This window comes from Sorex fumeus, unplaced genomic scaffold (genome assembly GCF_029834395.1).
Source record: "Sorex fumeus unplaced genomic scaffold, SorFum_2.1 ptg000095l, whole genome shotgun sequence".
Taxonomy (NCBI): Eukaryota; Metazoa; Chordata; class Mammalia; order Eulipotyphla; family Soricidae; genus Sorex; species Sorex fumeus.
Window position 1 is genome coordinate 1016020 of NW_026606152.1, and position 20506 is coordinate 1036525.

Sequence of the window (20506 nt, forward strand, 5' to 3'; positions counted from 1 at the left end):
CACATTCTGCCCGAGGGCTCCCGCCTGCCAGTCACTACTGAGGCCCCAACAGCAGGGACAGGGGTCTGGGAGCCCAGATGTCCTGGACGGGTGTGGGGTGGGACCAGGAGGGACTACGGGAGTAGTCCCACTGAGGGGGTGTCTAGACATATGGGGGACCCCAGTGCCACACCCCCAGGGTGTCTCACATGCCAACGCTTGTACGGGGCAACCCCCGAGAAGCCACAAGGCACCCAGGGAGGGCCACACCCCAGTCCCCGCTGCCCAGCACTGGCCCCATGCAGCAGGTCCGCCCGAGCCCCACAGCAACGGCGAACAAATGAGAGGCCGGGAGACAAGGCTGTGAAACGCTCGGGTTTGTTTCTCCACGTTCCCGCGCCGCTAACACCGACGTCCCTGGGCCGTGCGTGAAGCTGGACACGGGCTGAGGGGGGAGCCGGCCCGAGCTCCGCTGCCAGGAAGCAGAAACCGGAGAAGCCCCACCCTCCCGCCACATCCACGTATACAGGAGGATAAAATTACATTTGTACAAAAATAGATTTTCTACCTTTCCCGATGCTTTAGCTCCCGGCTCCCGCGTGTACCCCCTGGTGCGCGCTTGGCCCCACCCAGCCCCCCGGCTGCTCCCAGCATCTGAAAATAGATGCGTCTCCAGGTCTCGAGATGGTCACTGGGACCGGGGCTCACCAAAGAAGGGTCCTTAGGTCCTTGCTTACACGAAGCAAATTCATAGGAAACGGGAGAAGTCTTGATTGAAAATAAACATGAAACGTCGGTGAGTGGGTGTGGCTGTCGCCGCGGGGGTGGCAGCAGGTCGCACCCCAGCTCTCGATGGGGACATCGGCTGACTACCCGCCATCAGCCCGAGTCCTCTGGGGAGCTGGACGGGCCAGGGTGGGCGGCGCCACGCGGTGGCTAGCGGGCTGACATCAGCACTATCTTTAGGCAATGAAAGATTGTCCCACCAAACAGGAACAGCGACAATGACGAGACATCCCGGCGCTGGCGAGCTGGGCTTCACCCCGGGGGGCAGTGGCGGGGTCCTGGCTTCAGCTGTGGTGGTCTCCGGGCCGAGAATGGCTAACCCCCCCAAGTGGGCTCTTCTCCCCTGGGTCCCAGGAGAGGCCAGTGGACAGGGACTGAGGGTGTGGAAGGTACCAGAGATGGTGGGTGCGGCTGGGAGCAGCCTCAGTTCCAGCCATGCCCCTGCCAGAAGCTTCTCTGGGCCCTGCTGGCCAGGGAAGGGGCTGGGAACCTTTGAAGCCTGGAGCGGGATGTGGGTCCTCCCTGCCCCAGCTGGAGACAGGTGGGGGCGGCCTGGGCTCCAGGGTGGGGCGGGGGGCCAGAACCGGCCTCTGAGAGCAGAGTGGACCCTCCACGCAGCCTCCGCACCACAGCAGAGGGCAAGACAGCCGCCAGAGCCACGGGCATCGGACCTGAGCCCTGCAGCCCAGCCACACCCACGAGCAGCCCGAGGGCTTGCGCAGGCTGCCGGGCCCGGGGCCGGCGGTGTTGGGGAAAAGGGCTTGTGGAAGGGGCGTCCAGCCCTGGCGGGGATTCTAGACAAGGTCCTTCAGATCAGAAGAACCTTCTGGAGCTGCCGGCCGTGCCCCGTTCCTGTTGCTCGAAGCCCCTTGGGGGTGTGGCCAGCAGCCTCCACTCCAGGAAGGCAGGTGGGATGGCTGGCGCGGGTCTGGGTGAAGAGCTGAGCTGGAGCTGAGCCCAGGATGTGGCAGAGCACATGGCAGTGCCCCCGCGCCTCGGGGTGCCCCACCCGCAGAGGTCCACTGCCGCTCCCACTGGCAGGAGGCGAGGCAACAAGTCATCTTTGGAAAAAAGGGGTGCTCCCTCCCCATGCAGAGGGGAGCCTGCCTGCCCTGAGGTGCCTCTTGCATTCTGGGGGCCTTCTGCAGGGACACTGGTCCCTGCCAGGCCCCTCCCCTAAGCCTGGGTGGGTTGAGCTAGAGACCCCCAAGATGGGTCTGTCTGAGCAACAGGACCACGCCTCCCGGAGCTCGGCTCCCTGCCTGCCACAGCTCCGATCCCCCTGGAAGTCAGGGGGCCGGGCGGGGGTCTCACCCCAGTTCTTTCTGGTGTCTGAGGCCACGGAGACTACTGCCCCATCCAAAGACAAGTAGGATTAGGCAGTGTGGGGTACACATCTCTGGGGCCCCGCCGTGCCAGGCTGCACCAAGTCCGCGCAGGCCAGGCAGGTGCGGGTGGGCCTAGGTCATCTGGTGGGGGGCCTCCAGCATCTCCATGAGGAAGGTGTCGATGGGTGTGTCCCCAATGAGCTTGAAGAAGAACAGGTGCTCCAGACACTTGAGGCCGATGGAGCGCAGGGCCGGCAGCCGCAGCAGCAGCTTGGCGAACCTGCGGGAGGTGGGCATCAGGAGTGCGGCCAGGGCTGGCGCCAGACTCCATGGTGCAGACCCTCTGGGGCGGGGCGGGGCTGAGCGGGGTGGGGCTAAGCACGGCATGGGCGGGGCCGCAAGAGGAGGGCGGGGCTGAGTGAGGGGTGTGGCTAAGTGCAGCATGGAGGGGCTGCATGAGGGTGTGGCTAAGCGCAGTATGGGCGGGACTGAGGAGGGCGGGGCTAAGTGCAGCAGGGCGGGACTAAGTGGGGTGGGCGCGGCTGAGTGCGGAGGGGTGTGGCTGAATGCGGCATGGACAGGGCTGAGGGGTGGGCGAGGCCAAATGAGGCTGGGTGAAGTGTGGCAAATGAGGTTGTGGAGGGGGGCGGGGGAGAGGGGGCAGGGGCGGGGCTGAGCGGGGGTGGGGGGAATGCTGAGTGGGCAGGGACAGGCAGAGTCGGGTGGAGCTGGGCTCCGCAGGAGAGGAAGGGGAAGGAAAGGAGGCAGAGGGCGCAGGGCTGGCGGGGCGGGGCTGGGCAGCGGGGAGGCAGGGCGAGTGGTGCGAGGCGGGAAGCTGCAGAGGGCGGGGCGGTAGGGCTGTGGCTGGGCGGGCAGGGGGGCCTGCAGGGGCTCTGCTGCAAGTCAGGACACGGTTGCTCTCCAGGGCAGCGGGGGCCACGGACAGACTGGCAGGGCCGGGCTGGGGGCAGGGCCCAGGCGCCTCTGGCTGCCACGGGCTGGGGCCTCTGCAGGGCTGGCGAGCAGGTTGGTGCCCCGACAAGCCCTCCTGTAAAGCCTCCACATCCTGGCACTGCGGGAGGCACCTGGGCACCAGGAGGGGCAGGGCCCGGGCTGGCTCTGGGGAGGCCGGGGGAGGGGCCACCGCCGTGGGGGCGGGCCGAGCGGCCACACGTCCCCTCCGGGCGTCCACATCCCCCTCGCGGCCACGTGCTGCCAGCCTCCGCCCACGTGGCCTCCGCCCAGCGGGAGAGGCGGTGGCCGGGCCATGAACAGCTTCTCTGTTCCAGGCGGCTCAGCCCTGGCTTGGCCGCCGCGGCTGGAAGGGGGCCAGGGACGGGCCTTTTTCTGCTGAGCTGGCGGGATGGCTGCAGCGGGAAGCCAGGAAAAACAGGCGCCCGCCCGCCCCTAACCCCAGCCGCAGGAGGAGCGGGCGGCGGTTAACCGTGCGGGTGCCAGGCGCGGGCAGATGGCCCCCTGGAGGGCAGGCGCCGGGTGTGCGACCACCAAGGGCCCAGGCCCTCCAGGCCGCCCACCGAGGGCCTGGCGCAGAGAGGAGGCAGTGGCCGGGTCTCGCTTCTCTGGGGCCCGCACCGCGTGGTCATTCAGACACTGGCCCCCTACTCAGGCCTGCTGTAGACACAAAGCCCTACTGTGTGGGCGGCTGGGGGCTGAACACACCTGCCAGGCTGCTCGGGATACTTCTGCTTGCAGTAAGCCTCCAGCGACGCGTACACCTTCTCCCGCAGCGCCTCCACCTCGGCGGGGTTCGACAGCCCCTTGGAGTCTGCAGGGGTCAAGGGGCCAGTCAGGGCGGAAGCCTGGGCAGGGCCGGTTTGTGAGCCTGACATGCGCCCCTAGCTCCCCAGGACGCCTGATCAGTCCACTGGCCCCAACCCAGAGATCTCAGGCATGCCCAGGGCACAGGCGCACTGCCAGGGGAGGGGGGGCTGGGGGGACGGGCACCTGGGTTGAAGAGGACGATGGCGCGCAGGCAGCCCAGCTCGGTCTTGTCCATCTGCATGTCCCGCATCTTGGACACCAGCTCTGTGAGCACCCTGCAAGGGACAAAAGGCATCAGGGGGAGGCTGTGTGGTTTGTTCTGGGATCTGTGGACTGGGAGGTGACCACGGAGGCTCAGGAGACCCCTCAGCAGGACACTGCCCAGGACTCTGTCCAGCGCCTCGTCACTGGCCTTCTACACCTCACAGCTGCGTGAGCACCCCCAGACTCACCTCCCAGCGCCAGGGAGCTGCGGTGAGCAGGCTGGCAGAGGGGGCCTGTGCCCACTGGCCCATGTCCCGGAACACCTGGGACCCCTCCCACGGCACCCACCCCATCCCACATCCCCCACTGTGGCTCCACCCCTGGGCCAGCCAGAACGCTTGGGGACACGGTGGGTGCTACTCCAGAGTAAGGGGGCCGAGGGGGGCGGGGGGCTCGCCTGTCAAAGATGGCGCCCACCCCCGCGCTGTGGGCGCTGTTCCGGTGCACATGCAGCCCAGTGGCCAGGAGGATGCCGTCCTTCACGGCGATGGAGCGGTGGGAGAAGGAGGCGATGAGGAGCTCGTTCCAGCCTGCGGGGACAGTCACGTGCGTCTCGGCCAGCCGGGCAGGCCCAGGAAACCCCGCCCCCGGGGGTCCCCGAGGAGGCGCCCCTCCTGCCCAGCGCAACAGCAACAAGGCGAAGCTGAACCCCGACTCCGAGGCTCAGGGGGCCAGGGGGGAGTTGGTGACATCACAGGCTGCCCAGGACGTGTGTGTGGATGGGGCAGAGGCCGGGGTCTCAGAGGCCCGGTGCTTCCCGGGGCATTCGGCCTCCTGGCTGGCCAGGACCAGGGCAGCTCTAGGGGGACAACGCTGCCCCCCTGCCCGCTCCCCACCCCCCAGGAAACTCACCTGCCCTTAGCAGGATGACCTGGTCGTCCAGGGGGAGCTCTGAGAAGTGGGGGACGCGCTTTGCCCACTCCACCAGGGTGAAGAGCTGCTTATCTGCGGCTTGGCAGATGTTGGTGACGGGGTCGTTGGGCTGGGGAGGGGGTCAGAGGGCACGGGCTGAGGACACAGCCCAGGCCTACCCCCTCCCAGAGCCCCAGCATGGCCACCCCCTGCAGACACCCACAATGACACTGAGCCTCGGGTTGGGCGGGGCGGGGAGAGTGGGGTTCCCGCGGGAGGGGCACGGACAGGAGCCGCCCGGCCTGGCCCGCCGCACCCCCTGGGTCACGCGGTGGGGCGGGCTGGGGGTGCGGGCCGGGCACTCACCGAGCTGGGGTTCAGCCCCATGTTTGCCTCCACGTACGTCTCGGTCTTGGGCTCCACGGCCAGCTCAGCCTCCAGGATCTTCTCCACGGGCATGTCCTCGTTGGCGCTGCTGCTACACTCCGCCTCGCTCTCGCTCCGGTCCTTGCCACGCTGCCGCTCCTCCTGCACGGCTGTGACGGGGACAGGCCGGGCGTGTCAGCCTCCACGCAGCTTCCCGGGGGCCGCCACTAGAGCCTGTGCGCCTGAGACCGGGAGGGAGGCGCAAGGCCCCAGCAGACGGCCCCCACCCCAGACACCGAGACCCCCGAGCTGCAGGACACAGTCCTGGGGAGGGCGCCCCAAGACCGCGGGGAACGCCAGGGCCAGCATGTGGCTGGGGGGCAGGTCTCACAGCCAGAGGGGAGACAGAACTGGGGATGTGGGTTGGTGTCCACCCTGACGGGGGTCAGTGGTCAGTGGGTAGGGCTTGCCTGTGCATCTCTCCCAGCGAAGGCAGGGACCCCCTGCTCCAAGAACACCCCCCACCAAACTCACATGGCTCCTGGGCAGCCCCCCAGCCCCTTCATGCCCCCGCACCCACACAGCAGGGCCGCCCTGAGGGTCGGAGCTCCTCACAGACACCACGCCGGGACATCTTGGGCTGTGGACAGGTGGGGCAGTGCTGACCACACACGGCTCAACAGGACATGCCTGGGGAACCCTCCCCATCTGCCCCCTCCTCCCCCCCGGCCACCATGCAGCTGCCCAGCGAGGCCCACACACCCCCTCCGGCGCTGTCCGGCGGTCATGCAGGGCACACACTGGGAGCAGGGAGACCCAGGCCCACTCTGTCCACTGGGCAGCCTGTGATGTCACCAACTGCCATTTCAACAGCGAGGGAAACTGAGGCCCCAAGGCCCCCAGGACGACCGTGCTCACACGGGACCCCCCAGGATGGCATGCTCGTGTGGCACCCCCAGGATGGCAGTGTCCACATGGGACCCCCCAGGACGGCAGTGCCGATGCAGGACCTCAGGCCCTCCTCGCTGGTGACAGGGCCGTCCTCCGGCAGGAGTGGAGGACTCCACAGGTCTGACGCACTCTGGCCAGGCAGCAGCGTTACAGGTTTGGGGGGTGGGAGGGGGCTGCTTCCTGCCAGCCTGGGGCCCCAGGAGGGGCATTAGGGCCAATGAGACGGTGCCCACAGAGGCCGAGAAGCCACGGACTGATGACTGCCATGCCAGGACCCCCAGTCCCCAGGTGCGGGGGCAGAGGAGACCCTGAGCCGACGCCCACTGCTGCCTCCCCAGGAAGTGGGGGGTGGGATGGACTGGGGTGCTGGACTCCAGCTCAGAGGGGCCCCGCCCCCAAGGATGGGCTCCCAAGGCCCCAGCCTGCTCCCCTCAGGCACAGGCAACGGATCCCCGAGCCCATGGCCCACACAGGGCTGATGTCTCCAGCTCAGCGCAAAAAGTGGCACCCTAGATCTCACCCCTGGTACCTGCATGTGGCAGCTGCCCGTGCCCTCACATGCAATTAACGCATGCACTCAGCGTCCCACACGCACGCAAACGTGCAGTAACTGCTCAGACCTGCACACACAACCCCGCACAGGAAGGAAATAGGAGAAAACAGGGCAGGAAGGAAACAGGACAGGAAGGAAATGGGGCAGGAAGGAAACGGGACAGGAAAAAAAGGGGACAGACAGAAAGTGGGGACAGGAAGGAAATGGGGCAGGAAGGACAGGACAGACCTCCTGGAGGAGGACCAAAGAGAAGGCGGGTACAGCAGTGGCCCCTCCAGCCCGCTTCCCCATCAGAGGAGCCCGGGGACCGCCTGCCTCCCCCAACCCGCCGCCACGCTCCCCAGAAGACAGGCCCAGGCCCAGCCGGTGCAGGGCTGTGCCCAGGCGTCTCCCAGCCGGCCGCCCCCCGCCCACGGAATGCAGCCGAACGAGTCCGGGGCTGCCTGCACGCAGGCCCAGATGCCATCAGTACCCCCACCCTGTCAGCCTGTGGGGTGCCCCGGCTGGGTACACTGCCGTGAGCACACCCGGCCAAGTCCAAGGCGCCAGGGGGTCACTGCCTACACGGCCCAGGGTGGGCCTGCAGGCGTGAGCCAGGCTGGGCCAGAGCAGGGCCACACCCCAGCCACTGATCAGGTGGGGCATACTGGCCCCCCTCCACTGCCCCATGCCCAGTCAGGCATCTCCGGCAGCCAGGACAGTGCCAGGGGTCCCCTGCAGCCAGAGTGTTCTCCAGGGTCCCACGCCTCTTCCTAGGGGAGCCGGGAGCTGGGGCTCTGGCCACTTGCCCCCGAGTACGTGGCCTGGACCCCAGGGCGCACAGCAAGAGGTGCTGCGGGGGAGGGGGTGAAACCGAGACCCCCGGGTCGTGACAGGGCCCAGACAGCACAGGAGGGCTCAGGAGGGGCCAGCAGCACCGAGCCCTGAGACCCCCAATGCCATCCCTGCATCCCACTTCTTGGTGACGGTGGGGGGTGCCTACAGGAGCCAGGTATGTGCTGCCCCCCACTCTGACTGTACGAGGGGTCAGTGTGGATGCAGGGTGGGGTTCAGTCTTGGGCAAGGTCCCTCTGTCCCTCAGGGTGGCAGGTCAGGCACAGCCAGTCACACCCCCACACCCAAGTGTGGCCACTCTGGGGTCTGCGCAGTCCCAAACCATCGCCCACCCCCGAGGTGTCCGCTCTCCACGCAGCCCCCATCAGTGATGACGCCCGGAGTTGCGTGGCCTTCGGTGACACGTGTCAGGGCTCAGACAGGCTGGGGGCTTGGGCCGAGACCAGTTCCGCCTGCACCACGGGGTCCTCAGAGGAGCCCCAAGTCCCGGCTGCACCCCAGCAATGGGGCTAACTCCGGTGCTATGTGCCCGCCTCAGAGCACCCCATCAGGAGAAGTGCCTTGGACACACTGGATCCAAGGCCAGAGGCCTCTGTGACCCCGTGACCCTGTGCAGCTGCAGTCAGACAAAAGTGGAGGGCGGCCGGGGCAGCCTCTGGTCACCCCAACACCGTTCCCCACTCACTGGACAGCAGGACCTGGGGGCTCAGCTTCCCTGCACTCTGCTGCCGGTCCCCACTCTAAGCTGGCCCGGGGGCTCGCTTTCATCCAAGTCAGCTGGGACGGAGGGGCTGGAAGCTCCAGTGGGTAGCGCCCAGCGGCTTTCCTAACTCCAGGGCTTCCCGAAGTCTGCCTCCTGCAGGGGCTTCCCAAATGCCGGGGAAGGGAGGTGGGGGGGGTGGAGGGGATGAGAGGCACGCCTGCCTGAGGAGGGCCTCTAACAGGAAACGCAGGAACCCCCAGAGGACACTGGGGGCAAGGGGGGAATTAGGGGCGCCCTGGAAGGCGCACACTGATGCGGCACTGCTGGCCTCAGAGGGAGCACCCCACGACCAGACGGAAAACCACGGGGCCCCAGGAAAACCAAGGGCTACTGGGGCGAGAGGCCTGGAGAAGAGGCCACACCCCGCCGGCCCCGCCCCGTGCTGGCCCCGCCCCTGCTCACACCCTGCGGCCCCACCCGCTGCTGGCCTGGCCCCGCCCCGGGCTGACCCAGCGCCCTGCTCACACCCTGAGGACCCAAGGAGCTGCTGACCTGGCCCCGCCCCACCCCGCCCCCGCCCTTGCTGACCCAGGGTGACCCAGCCCCATGCCCACACCCCGACCGACAATCTGCTGGCCCCGCCCCTGCCCCGCCCCCCGCCGCTCACCTTCCCGCTTCATGCCCATGGCCAGGCACTTCTGGTAGCGGCAGTACTGGCAGCGGTTGCGCTGGCGCTTGTCGATCAGACAGTCCTTGTTGTCGCGGCACGTGTACGTGAGGTCCTTGCGCACGGTCCGCTTGAAGAAGCCTTTGCAGCCCTCGCAGCTGTACACGCCGTAGTGCTTGCCTGGCGGGCAGCGGCGGGGTCAGCGCCCGGCCCGCCCGGCCCCCCGGCCCGCCTGGCCCCCGCCCCAGCCCTACCCGAGGAGCGGTCCCCGCAGATGGCGCAGATGTGCTTGGTGAAGGCGGCCATGCTCCCCGACGGGTGCGCCGGCACCTTCAGCACGCCGTTGAGGCCCAGCGGCGGCTTGATGTCCTCACTGCTGCTGCTGCTGACCGGGTTCATGGGCGAGCTGAGCTGGGGAGGGGACGCGGGGGTCACTGGGCGGGAAGGGCAGGAGCCGCCGCTGTCCCCCGGGGAGGAGCCCGCCACAACCCACGGACGACCCACCGCCGTGGCTGGGGAGGTGGGGACCCCGGGCCTGCGGGAGGGGTGGGGGGGTCCCAGGGCCCGGGTGCTGCTGCCTGTGGGACACTCACCCGTGACTCAGCACTTTTGGTTCCCTGGGTGACCCCCCCCCCCCCCAGCCCCATCACCCAGTCCTGCATTTCCCGTTTATCCCCCAGCCAGCCTGTCTCCACTGCCCCACCCCCCACTCCACAAATCCCTAATGGGCAGAACTGTCCACTCCAGCCGTGGGACCCTCGCCCTGGCCTCCCTTCCTTGCTGGGCAGGAACAGCCCAAGGCCTCAGGAGCCCTGACTGACCCTTCAGGACACTTCCAAGGGTGCTAGCCTGCCGGGGGGCACCAGTGGTGAGGTCAGGCGAGAGGGGCTCGGTGGGCCCTGCCCCACCAGCCCTGCACGCTGGGTGACGGAGCCAAATACCCCCAGTTGCTGAGGGGGTGAGGGCCACGGCTGCCCTTCAGGGGAGAGCCTGGAGTCTCAGGGGGTCCCCAGAGCTGCAGAGAGTCAGGGGCCAGGCTGCCGGGCCCCAGGCAGGAGGCACTGCCCGGCCAACAGGGGGGTGACAGCCATCCTGGACCCCAGCACCCACTCCTGGAGGGGAAAGGTTCCTGGAATTGGCCACCCACACCTGGAGGTGGGCCCCGCAGGCTGGCCCTGGGCACCAGCTCTCGGGGTGCAGCTTCCTGCGGGGCCGGGGCCTCTGCACCCGCCTGCGCCGACGGAGGAACTGGGGCATTTCCTCTCTGCCATTTCCTCTCTGGTGGCCCTAACCACAGGGGGGCACCTGCCCAGTCTCACAGTCCTGGGAAGGCCTTTGCCCTGGGTAAACTGAGGCAGAGGCCCTGCAGGAAGCAGCTGCAGGGGGCAAACTCACCAGGGCCCCTTGTGGAGCCCCCGACACTCAACGGTTGGCACAGAGCTCGGGGACCCCCAGGAGAGGGTGCTGGATCGGGGGGAGGGGGGGACAAACCAGGCGCCAGGCTGGGGAGTGGCAGACAAGGGGCCAGGGCGGGGCTCTGATTCCCCTTTCGCATCCCTGGGATCCATTTCACTTCCTGCCTCTTCCTACTGCTCACTCACCCCTTCCACCCCACCACACCCTTCCTGCCTCACGAGCCACACAACCCGGCAGGCGGGGGGCTCCCCCTGGCCCCCACCGGCCACGGAGGGGCCTCACAACCTGGTGCCCACAGCCAGGGCCCAGCATACGTGCTGCCCATAGGAGCAAAGCTGGCCAGAACCGCAGCACTGGGCAGAAGGCCAGCACCCCCCAACCCCGCCCGCGCCCGGCCCCCGCCTCAGCAAAACCAGAGAAGGCTGCTTCCAGAAACTGTCTTTGCGGTTGTGGTTTGGGGGTAGAGGGTGGGGGCACGCTCGCCCCCGCTCCACCCACAGTCCCAAGAATATGGGGAACCCCAGGTTTCCAAGACAAACCACTAAAGCCAGAAGCTGACCTCAGCTTGCGGGGGGGCTGGGAGGTGCTGGGGGCACAGAGGCCTCTGGGAAGGGCAGCCAAGCCCAGCACAGGGTCAGTGCCCCCCACTACAGGCCCTGGGGTCCCACACTGGAGTCTCCACCTGCTCCCCACGAGCTGCGGCTCTGAGGCCAAAGAGCAGGGTCCAAGGGCCCCACAACAGGTAGGGAAGCCTGAGGCCAGCCAGGAGTCCCACTGGGCCGGAGGTGGTCTGGTCCTGGTCCCCAGGGGACAGGCGGCCTGCATCTAGAAGGCCAGCAGCGGGCACTGCTCAGCCCGACCTTGCCATGGAGCCCCCAAGAGCCTCTGGCTGGGGGGTCTGCAGCGGGCAGGGAGGCTCCGTAGAGGCACCACTGACCTGTGTCCCTGCACTGCCAGCCCCTCCCTGGCCAGTCATGAGTCCAAACCCAAGGGCGGCGTGTCTGGGCCCACTATGCAGAGAGTGGAGTGCAGGGACAGCACCGGGGTTTGGAGACAGCTGGACCTGATGCTTGCTCTCCTGCAGGCTGGCTGGACCCCAACACGAGAATCGGGGGCCTCGGGCTCACCCTGTCCCCTGAAGCACCTCTCCCTGCACACCCCATGGCCCGGCCTCATACTGACTCCTCGTGCAGTCGGGCTGGGCACACGGATCCCCTCAGACAGTGCCTCCCCGGTCACGAAGTCCCTGAGTTGGAGGGTAAGGATGGGGCTGCGGGGTGGCCAACTCTCAGATGAGTCATGGGAGCAGCCAGGGAGCCCCCCCAGGGGTGGGGGGAAGTAGCAGATGGAGGACAGCCTGGCTTCAACCCTGGAACCAGGCCCCAGGAGGGTTCACAGGACCACCCAGCTCCATGGTCCCGCCCCCACCACTCAGGCCCCGCCCCCACTGCTCAGGCCCCGCCCCGCCGACCGGGCCCCGCCCCTGCACTTACCTGAGGGCTGCCAGTGCCGAAGCCCAGGGTGGGTGTGGTGGGCACCGACATGGAGTGGGGGCCCATGGGGGAGCTGATGACCGAGAAGGGCGGGCCCATGCCATTGATGGGCGAGTGCAGCTGTCCCGGGGAGCCGAGCGAGGGTCCGATGGCGGGCCCCAGGGAGGGGTGCAGGGCGGGGGCGGCCATGGAGCCCCGCGCCGTGGGGGAGCCGAGGGACGAGGAGCTGACCTGCGTGGAGAAGTCTGCAAGACACGGGCGCGTGGGGTGGTCAGGACCCGCCCGCCTGCTGCCCGGCGCTCCCAAGGCGCCCCGCCCGCTGGGGGGGGACAGCACAGGGGGGCAGGAGACGGCTGAGAATGCCGGTGCCCACGGCTGCCCGGGAGCTGGGCCCCAGGGCTACCACGCTCCCTGGGTCTTCCCAGTGTGGGCTGCCGGGAGGCGGTGGCGACGCGTGTGCAGGCAGCTGCTGGACCTCCCACGCCGCCCTTTCATCTGGGGCCTCGAAGCCTGGCCGAAGCCTGGCCCACGCTCGTTACACCCGCCCCACCCAGAGGGCGTGCTCGCGGGGCCCAGGGGGTCCGCGGGAAGGAGCACGCAGCCACCGCCACGCCTCCCCACTTCCACCACTGAAGGGGTCTGAGCCCTCTAGGCAGCTGTTCCGAGTGCCCCCAGCCACCCCCTCCTGCTCCCACCTGGGCGAGATAGCTGTGGAGACCCTCCCCTGGGACCATTGCCCATGCTGTCCACCTACAAACCCCACAAACTCGGGAATAAACATTCCACTGGACAGAATTCCGGCCTGACACCTGCGGCTGAGGCGGCACTGACCAGCCCAAGGCATCGCCACATCCGAGTCCCCAAGGTCCCCAGGCAGAGCCCCAGGGGCTGGCCAGAGGCGGTCGCAGGGAAGGGGCCACCCGGTAGGGGCACCAGATCCACCTGTGGTGGCTGATGTCACTGAGTTCTCATCCCCGTCCTGCTGGCGTCCCCACACCTCCCCCCCAGCAGCCCTCCACCTTGGCGCCACGCGCATCCCCACGGCTCTCGCCACCTCCCACCGCCATGCCGAGCGCCCAGAGGGGGTGGGGAGCAGAGGGCTCCAGGCGGCCGTGGACACAGGATGGGGCCTCCCGCAGCGCAGCGGTGCCAACAAGACTGCCGGGTTCCTGCTCCCCGGCACTGCCCACGCCCAGCGCATCTGAAACTGTACGGAAGTCTGGGTGCAAGGGGTGACGGTAGGGCTCGCCCCCAGCACCCCAGACAAGAGCGGGCAGCTTCCCCGGGCATGTGCCCCGGCCTGTCGCCCACCCTCCCTGCCAGGGCATCAAACCTCGAACAGGAGCCCCTCCAGTGCCGTGCGGACAGTCCCAGGAATCCCAACAGTGCTCATGCACCCCAACATGCTCAAGTCTGTGACACCCAACAGTGCCCATGAATCCTCAGTGTCCTGTCCTCCCCCAGTGCGATGTCCCAGCAGAGCCTTGCCCGAGTCTCACTGCAACCCAACGGTGCTGGTGGCACCCAGACCCCCAGCAGCCCCCTCCTGGCAGGCCCCCTGGGCAGTTCCTGTTTACAGAGCGTGCCCAAGAGGGATGACAATGGGCTCTGGTGACAATGGCCCTGGTGACAATGGACATGTGGTTTCTGCAGTCTAGGAGTTCCTGGCCAGGAGGGGGAGGGCAGAGAAACTCCAGCACATCCTCAGCCCCCCAGGCCGCCTGGACACTCACTTAGGTTCCAGCCAGTGCCGTTACCGGGTCCTGCTCTGGGCCCAGCCCCTGCCCTTCCGAGGCCACAGCCAGGTCACGCTCCAACACCCCAAGCCCAGCACCTCACAGCGCCCCACCTACCCCCGGTCCGCGGGTCCGGGGTGATGAGGTCCTGGTGAGAGTTGGGGGGACACAACCGCCAGTAATGTTGCATCTGGGCAGACACCCCTAGGTTCATAGGCAAAGGGGCAGACACCCCTAGGTTCATAGGCAAAGGGGCAGGGGAGGGTAGTGGCCAGCAAACAGGCCGTGCCGGGACAGGGGGGAAGCTGTATGGGCGCAGGGACTGGGGGTCAGGGGGAGGCTGTGCTATGCGAGGACGGGGGAGCCCGCCTGCACATTGGGGGGCCGCGGAGGGAGACTGCAGGTGAGGCGGGGTAGACTGAGGAGCAGGGGGGAGGCTGTGCGGGCAGGCAAGGGTAGCTGTTCTGGCTCGGACAGCTGATGGGGTGGGGCCCAGGGGCTCAGCCCCCTCAGCGGGCGGGAGCAGGCCCGCGTTTGAGCGGCTCCTGCTGCAGTGCTCAGACGGGCAGGTAGCCCTGAGGCTTCTCGGGGGAGGGAAGGGACAGTCCCACCCAAGGCATTTCCTGGACAGCACATGCTGGGCCCCCAGCAGAAAGCGGTGACCCCCCCCTCCTTTCCGGCCTCGGCGTGTCCCGCAGGAGGACAGGAAATGCAGCCTGTCAGGTAGGTGCTCGGGGCTCTCCTGCCCTGTGGAGCCTGCAGCCCCATCCTCCAGAAGGGGGGGCACCAGGGGCCTGGGAAGCCCATGCCCGCAACCCAGGGACGGCCCCTGGAACGGAAGCCCCTGGTTTCGGGGCTCCCAGCTCCCTCCAGGGGGCGTCTCCCTAGCCGCCCAACCACAGAGCCCTGAGGGGGATGGGTGTGCCTGCAGCCAGACAGGGAGCTGCACCCTTGCCAGAGCCCGCTCACGGCTCGGGGGTCTGGGCAAAATCCCTTTTCCTGCCCTGCTGAAGACATATGGTCAACAGGACCCCATGGGCGAGGGGACACCCCAAGGCCGCGCTTGGCCACCCAGAGCCCTCAGGGGCTCCGAGCAGGTTAGGGAGCGCAAGCGGGAGACCCTGGGCCCCAGGCAGCCCCCTACCCCGCTGCATGGCCAGGCCAATATCCCCTTCACTCCCACCCCCCAACCCAGGTATAGTAGGAAGGGGTGAGGAGGGAGAGCGGGAGGACACAGGCCAGTGTGGAGGGCAGAGAGCAGCGTGGAGGAGTGGGGAGGGTGGGAGGGACAGAGACCAGGATGGAGTGGGGAAGCGGGGCAGGCGTTGGTTCTCCGAGACTCAAGACAGCCACACCCGCGAGAGGCTAACGGCCCCCAGGGAATTCCAGCCTTGGGGCCTCACCTGGGCCCCCACCCAGGAAGGCGCCATTCCCCACTGGCCCGGGGGCTCCACAGGGCCTCCTGGCACCACTGCAGCTCTCCAAACGGGCCCAGGGCCCGCCCAGAGCAGGGGTGTAGGAAAGACGTGTGGGTAGGCGCACGGCCAGGAACCACACACGCCAGGGCGGCAGCGCCGGGGTCCAGACCTGTGGCCAGCTGGGCGCTCCTCAGGCCTCACAGGGCAGCCAAGCCCTTCAGCCGAGAGCCCGCTGCAGTCCTGACCACGTCCACCCGCAGGCCCCACGGTCAACCTCTAACCAAGGGAAACAGCCCCACGAGGAGGCCCCGGGCGGTGCTGGACACAGTAACCTGAGCACCAACCCCCACGCAGCCTGCACCCCCTTTTCAGGATCACCACCCTCGCCCCCTCCGCCCGGCCCTGCAGCGCCTCCCCCATCTCCATCACCTCCGTCTCCACCATCATCTCCATGCCACCAGTGCACCCCTTCCTCATCATCCCCTTTGGCTTCATCACAGCCTTTCTGGTCTTCACCACCACCCGACTATCACCACCTCTGTCCTCAGCATCACCGTGACGACCACCATCCCTGTCACCCTCACGCTCGACAGCAGGGAGGGGTCCGGGCTTTGTGCAGGTCGGTGTGGGCTGACGCTGCCGAGGGACGGGCAGGCGAGGGTGGGCAGCAGGGCAGCAGTGTGGGGGCTGGCAGGGACCCCACCCGCCCACCCTGCAGGTCCCCACAGAGGCACCCCCCGCCCGCCCACCCGCCCCGCGGGGCCCGCGGTGGGGTGCAGCCGCTGTGGGGAAGTGGGGAGCAGGCTGGGAGGAAGACGTGGCCAGAGGTTCCCTATGCGATGCCAGCAGGGCCCCGCCTGGAGAGGGGCCAGCGGCAACACCATCAGGGCCCCAAGACCAGGCCGGCCAAGGCCACCAAACTCGCCCGCTGCCCCTCCCTCGGACCCCCGGTGGGCAGGGACAGCGGCGGTGCTGGTCGCCCAGGGGTCCCAGCTCAGCGACCCCTCCCCAGGCACCTCGGAAGGGCACAGAGACGGGGCAGAGGAGCCCGGTGCGCCCCAGCCGTGCCCTCCCGGCCCTCAGCTCTGCACCCGCGGGCATGGATGGGCGCTGGGCGTGCCCCCTCTGTGGGCTGGCCGGATGGAGGGGTCAGGCGCAGGCGGGAACTCCCGGCCTCAGTCCGCAGGCGCCACTGGCGGCTGGCTGACCCTCATGTGCCTCTCCAGGCAGCCTGCCGGAGTGTGCCGAACATTCTAGAAAAGGCAGACAGCTGAGGTGGGAAGAGGATCTGGCCAGGGGCAGCCCCTGACCCCACTCTGCCCACTGGGTCTTCTCATTTTGGGGCTGTGGTGGGGTCTGGGGGTGAATGTGGCCATCAGAGACCACTCACCGCTCCCCGGAGCCCCATCCCATCTCTGATGAGGGACCTTGCATGGATATGCGCCGCCTGCGGCTCACTGCTGGGCGCACACAGCCCCCCTATAATGCTGAGTCTGCACCCCACCACCCCTCACAGCTCCCTGCGGGCCCAGCAGGCGAGCTCTGTACCCCCAGTCTCCCGGCACCCAGGGTGCAGAGGTGACCACGGCCCTGAAGCCCCCAGGGGGACGTTGCCCTGAGGAAGCATCCCCACAGCCACGCAGACCCCTCCACCCCGCGGCAGTCAGGCTAGCACCCTGAGTGGTGCCCACTTCCCCCTCGGCACCACCCTGTGCCGCGCTGTGTGCCTGTCGCCGTGTCGGGAGCCAGCAAACAGCGCATTGGGGCACCAGAGTGGGGACAGCCGAGGCTGCCCTTGTCCCCAGCCCAGGTGGAGCCCCTCAAGGGCCGTGGTGGGGCACAGCCTGTGTCCCAGAGCCTGGGGATCCCCAATGTCCCGGCACGGGGTGCTTCCCGTGGAAAGTGCACCTGCGGCCGTGCCCAGCGACCAGCCCCATGCCCCCCACATGCCCGGACCCTCGGCCCACGACCCGCCTCTGGGCCACCGCTGGGCACTGCCCACCGCTGAGTCCTCGCCGGCCCCCACATGGCAGCTCTGGCCCCATCAAGCTCAGGGAGGAAAACCACAGCTTGGAGCCCCAGGGCCCCACAGTATCCAGGGGGCGCCCCTCCCGCCCCGGCGACACCCCACGCCCAGGAGCAGCAGCCCTGGAGAGGCGGGGGCTCACGCCGTCACGAGGCTGAGGGCTTCAGGGGCTCCGGGCACCTTCACAGGAAGGGACCGCCACGCTGCGCCAATACGTGGCCGTGTGGACTCGCCCACCTGGAGTCTCGCTCTGCACCCCCCCAGCCCCAGGCCCGCTCACCTGCCCGCCACCTGCGGCGCCCCGACAGGGAGGTCAGCGGGGGACGCCTCACGGCAAGGGCCAGCGGGGCGGCCCAGCGTGTAGGGGGCCCCGGCAGCCCCCACCGGCACTGGCGCTGCAGCATGGCGCCTGGCGGGCACGAGGCGGCCCCCACGTCTGTGCCGCCAGCTGGGCGCCCGCTGGGGTGTCTGCGCAGGCCAGTTCCCCTTCCCAGGCCACGGCCCCCGCAGACACCTGGGCTCCAGCCACTCCCATTGGCCGCTGGGCCCGCGCGGGCTGCCGGCAGGTGGGCATGCCCAGCGAGACCCCCGCACAGAAAGGAGGCTGTGCACGAGAGCCCCCCCGCCCTATTCTGTTGGGGGGCTGGCCTGGGAGAGGATCTGGGGGGACTGGGCTGCAGGGGAGGCGGGGGGCTGTGGGAAAAGCCGGGATACAGGAGGGGGAGAGACCAGGATGCAGGGGGGAGGCAGCCTAAAGGAGTGCGGTGGGCTCAGGACGGTGACGGAGGTGGCTGGAGGGAGCCCATGGACAGCTCCTTGCTAAAGGCCACGAGCCAAGGACCACTGGGGGACGCTGTGGACACTGTGATCCTCCGTGGCCTGTGCCCGGAGGATGGAAGCCTGCCTGAGCCAGCCACCTTCTAGAAGCTTCTCAGAAACGGGGAGGGTGCTGGGGCCTTCCAGCCCCCACCCCGGGCTGCATCTCTGCCCACCAGGAACCGGCGGCACCAAGGACCAGCTGCAGGCCATCCGGGGCTCCTCTGGGGTGCGGGCACCCAGGCTGGGCATCGGGCAGATGCTCCTCAGGGCAGCCAGGACCCCAGCTTCCCAGCTTCCCAGCGCCTCTCCGGCCGCCTCCTGGAACCAAGAGTTGCGCCCCATCTGGTGCCCGGACCTCTGCAGGCCCACGAGCGTGAGGCACGCCGGGGACCTGGGCCGGGCGAGACGGGCCGGGTGTCTCTCGGGGTCCAGCCTGGAATGCCACGGCAGGAAATAACAACACCCCGGCCAGGGCAATAGCACAGCAGGGGGGCGCTGGCCACGCACGGCCACCCAGGCCTGCCAGAATCCCCGAGCACAGAGACAGGAGTCACCCAAGCACCATGGTGTGATCCCCAAACCAAAAAACAAAACCCAGAAACACCAGTCCCCTAAGCCCCTCCCTGCACCCCAAGGGCCCCCGAGACCCCCGCACCCTGAACATCCCTACTCCCCACACCCGGTCCTCGTTCACCTCCCCTCCACTCTGGGGGTCTGGAGGGTAGTCCCAGGTCCATGGGCCATGGAGGGTCTGCACCCAGCTTCCACCCCCACTCTGAAGCCTCCCCAACTCCCGGTCCAGTGTCAGCACAGGGCCCTGGGGCCCCCCGGAGCCCGCCATCCTTCCTGGGCACCACAGCCCAGTGCGTCTCCGGGGCACCCTCAGGGCTGTCCCCGCCTGCAGACCCTGAGAGGTCGGGGCAGGTGGGGATATGTGGGTCCCCCTCAACAGAGATTGTGCAGTTGGACCCCCACAGTCTCCAAATAGCTCCTCAGTCACCTGAGTCGGCCCCACTGCCCCCATGAACCTCCGGCTCCGGTGCTCAGGGGCCCTCAGGCTCCCAGCCAGTCCTGGCCCAGCACGGACACCTCCTCCAGGAAGCCCTCTGCCTGACAAAGCAGTCAGGACAGATTCCAGCCCAGAACCCTCTAGGCCAGCTCCTGGCCTGGGGAACCGGGTAGCCACACCCTGGCCCTCCCACGGTCCCCGCACACCCAGTCCGGGCTCATCCCAGCTCAGAGATTCCGGGCAACGCGCCTGGACTTGACAGAGAGCAGGTGACCAGGGCCCCAGCCGGAGCCCCGCACGCTGACCCTGGGCCTGGGGGGCGCCCCAGTCCAGCAAACAAGAAGCTCAGGGTCCCCACGTGCTCATGGCAGGGGTGGGGTGGGGTGGGGAGGGCACTAGCCCTGCCTCCCCCGCTACCCCCAAGGCTGTGTTGTGTGTCCCCCAGGTGTGGGGGCTGCAGGAGGCACTCTGGCGCCCCCACAAGGCGCGGAGAGGTGGCGCGGCCGGGAGGGGTCCTGGGGGTGGCCAGCCAAGGCTCCTGAGTCCTCCCTGGGCTGCCCTCTGGCTGCCCCCGCTGGTTCCCGGTGACCCCGAGGGGCCATGCGCCCAGTCTCCTGGAGGCCTCTGACCCTGCGCTGACCCAGGCTCTGCTCCCAGAACCCACGGCCCTGGGGCCTCTGGCCAGGCCCAGCCGCAGTCTCAGCCTCCCTCACGGCCCCGCCCTGGCCCTGGGCGCCCATCACTTCTAGGAACTGCAGCTCCTGCTCTCGCCTCTGGGCTCAGACGTGCTGCTCTGGGCCCAAAACTCCTCTGGCCACCCCAACCAGTTCCAGCACCACCACCTCCAGGAAGTCCTCCATGATCCTCCCAGTGGGGACGGGGCTCCCTACTGCGCCTTCCCCTGCCCCTGGAAACTCATGGAGAGCAGCCACAACGGTCAAGGCCGGGGACTGACAGTGGGGTGGGTCAGTCTCCAGAGACCTGGACTCAAGGTGCAGCCACGACTCAGCCACACGGGGGCCAGATACCACGATGGCCTCCAGCTCGCTCCGCAGACCCAAAAGACCCCGGAGCTGAATGGGCAGACGGGGCCAAGTCCTGCCCAGGCACCCTTTGTCCAGCATCAGGCAGCGAACACACAGCCTCTTCCAGGTGCGGACAAGTTCCATCAGCCTTGCAGACATCAGCGGGGGCTGTCTGTAGGAGGCCGATGCCCACACCTCTCCACAGCACAGCAAGCCCAGTGCCGTAAGCACATGGCCACGCTGGGGAGCACCGGGGGAGCTCTGGTGCTGGGCACTGAACTCCTGGGACTGCTGGGTTGGGCAATGCTGTGTGGCGGAGGGACTGCCCCTCACCGTCTCTGGGCGGCAGCTCCTCCACTCGCAGGGACTGAGCGAGCACAGCCCGCGGGACGGGGAGGGGAGCTGCGTGCTGGAAGCCACGGCAGCAGAAAGGCACCCCCTGAGTGCAGCCTCAGTCCCCACTCCTGCCTGGACACGGAGGGTCTGCAGGCGGTGCCCT

At 68.4% G+C, this 20506-nt stretch overlaps 1 protein-coding gene across 1 annotated transcript in view; it reads right to left on the bottom strand.

The window, feature by feature from the left end:
* Positions 1-341: 341 nt before the first annotated feature.
* Positions 342-20506, bottom strand: part of RXRA (retinoid X receptor alpha) — a 34133-nt gene continuing 13968 nt past the window's right edge. The window contains exons 2-10 of the mRNA XM_056132735.1: positions 11975-12219; positions 9320-9476; positions 9066-9245; positions 5358-5527; positions 4992-5121; positions 4537-4669; positions 4059-4150; positions 3774-3879; positions 342-2373 (exon numbers count right to left, since the gene is read on the bottom strand). Coding sequence (XP_055988710.1) covers positions 2226-2373; positions 3774-3879; positions 4059-4150; positions 4537-4669; positions 4992-5121; positions 5358-5527; positions 9066-9245; positions 9320-9476; positions 11975-12219 — 1361 coding nt within the window. The 3' untranslated portion in view covers positions 342-2225. The remainder of the gene's footprint in view (positions 2374-3773; positions 3880-4058; positions 4151-4536; positions 4670-4991; positions 5122-5357; positions 5528-9065; positions 9246-9319; positions 9477-11974; positions 12220-20506) is intronic.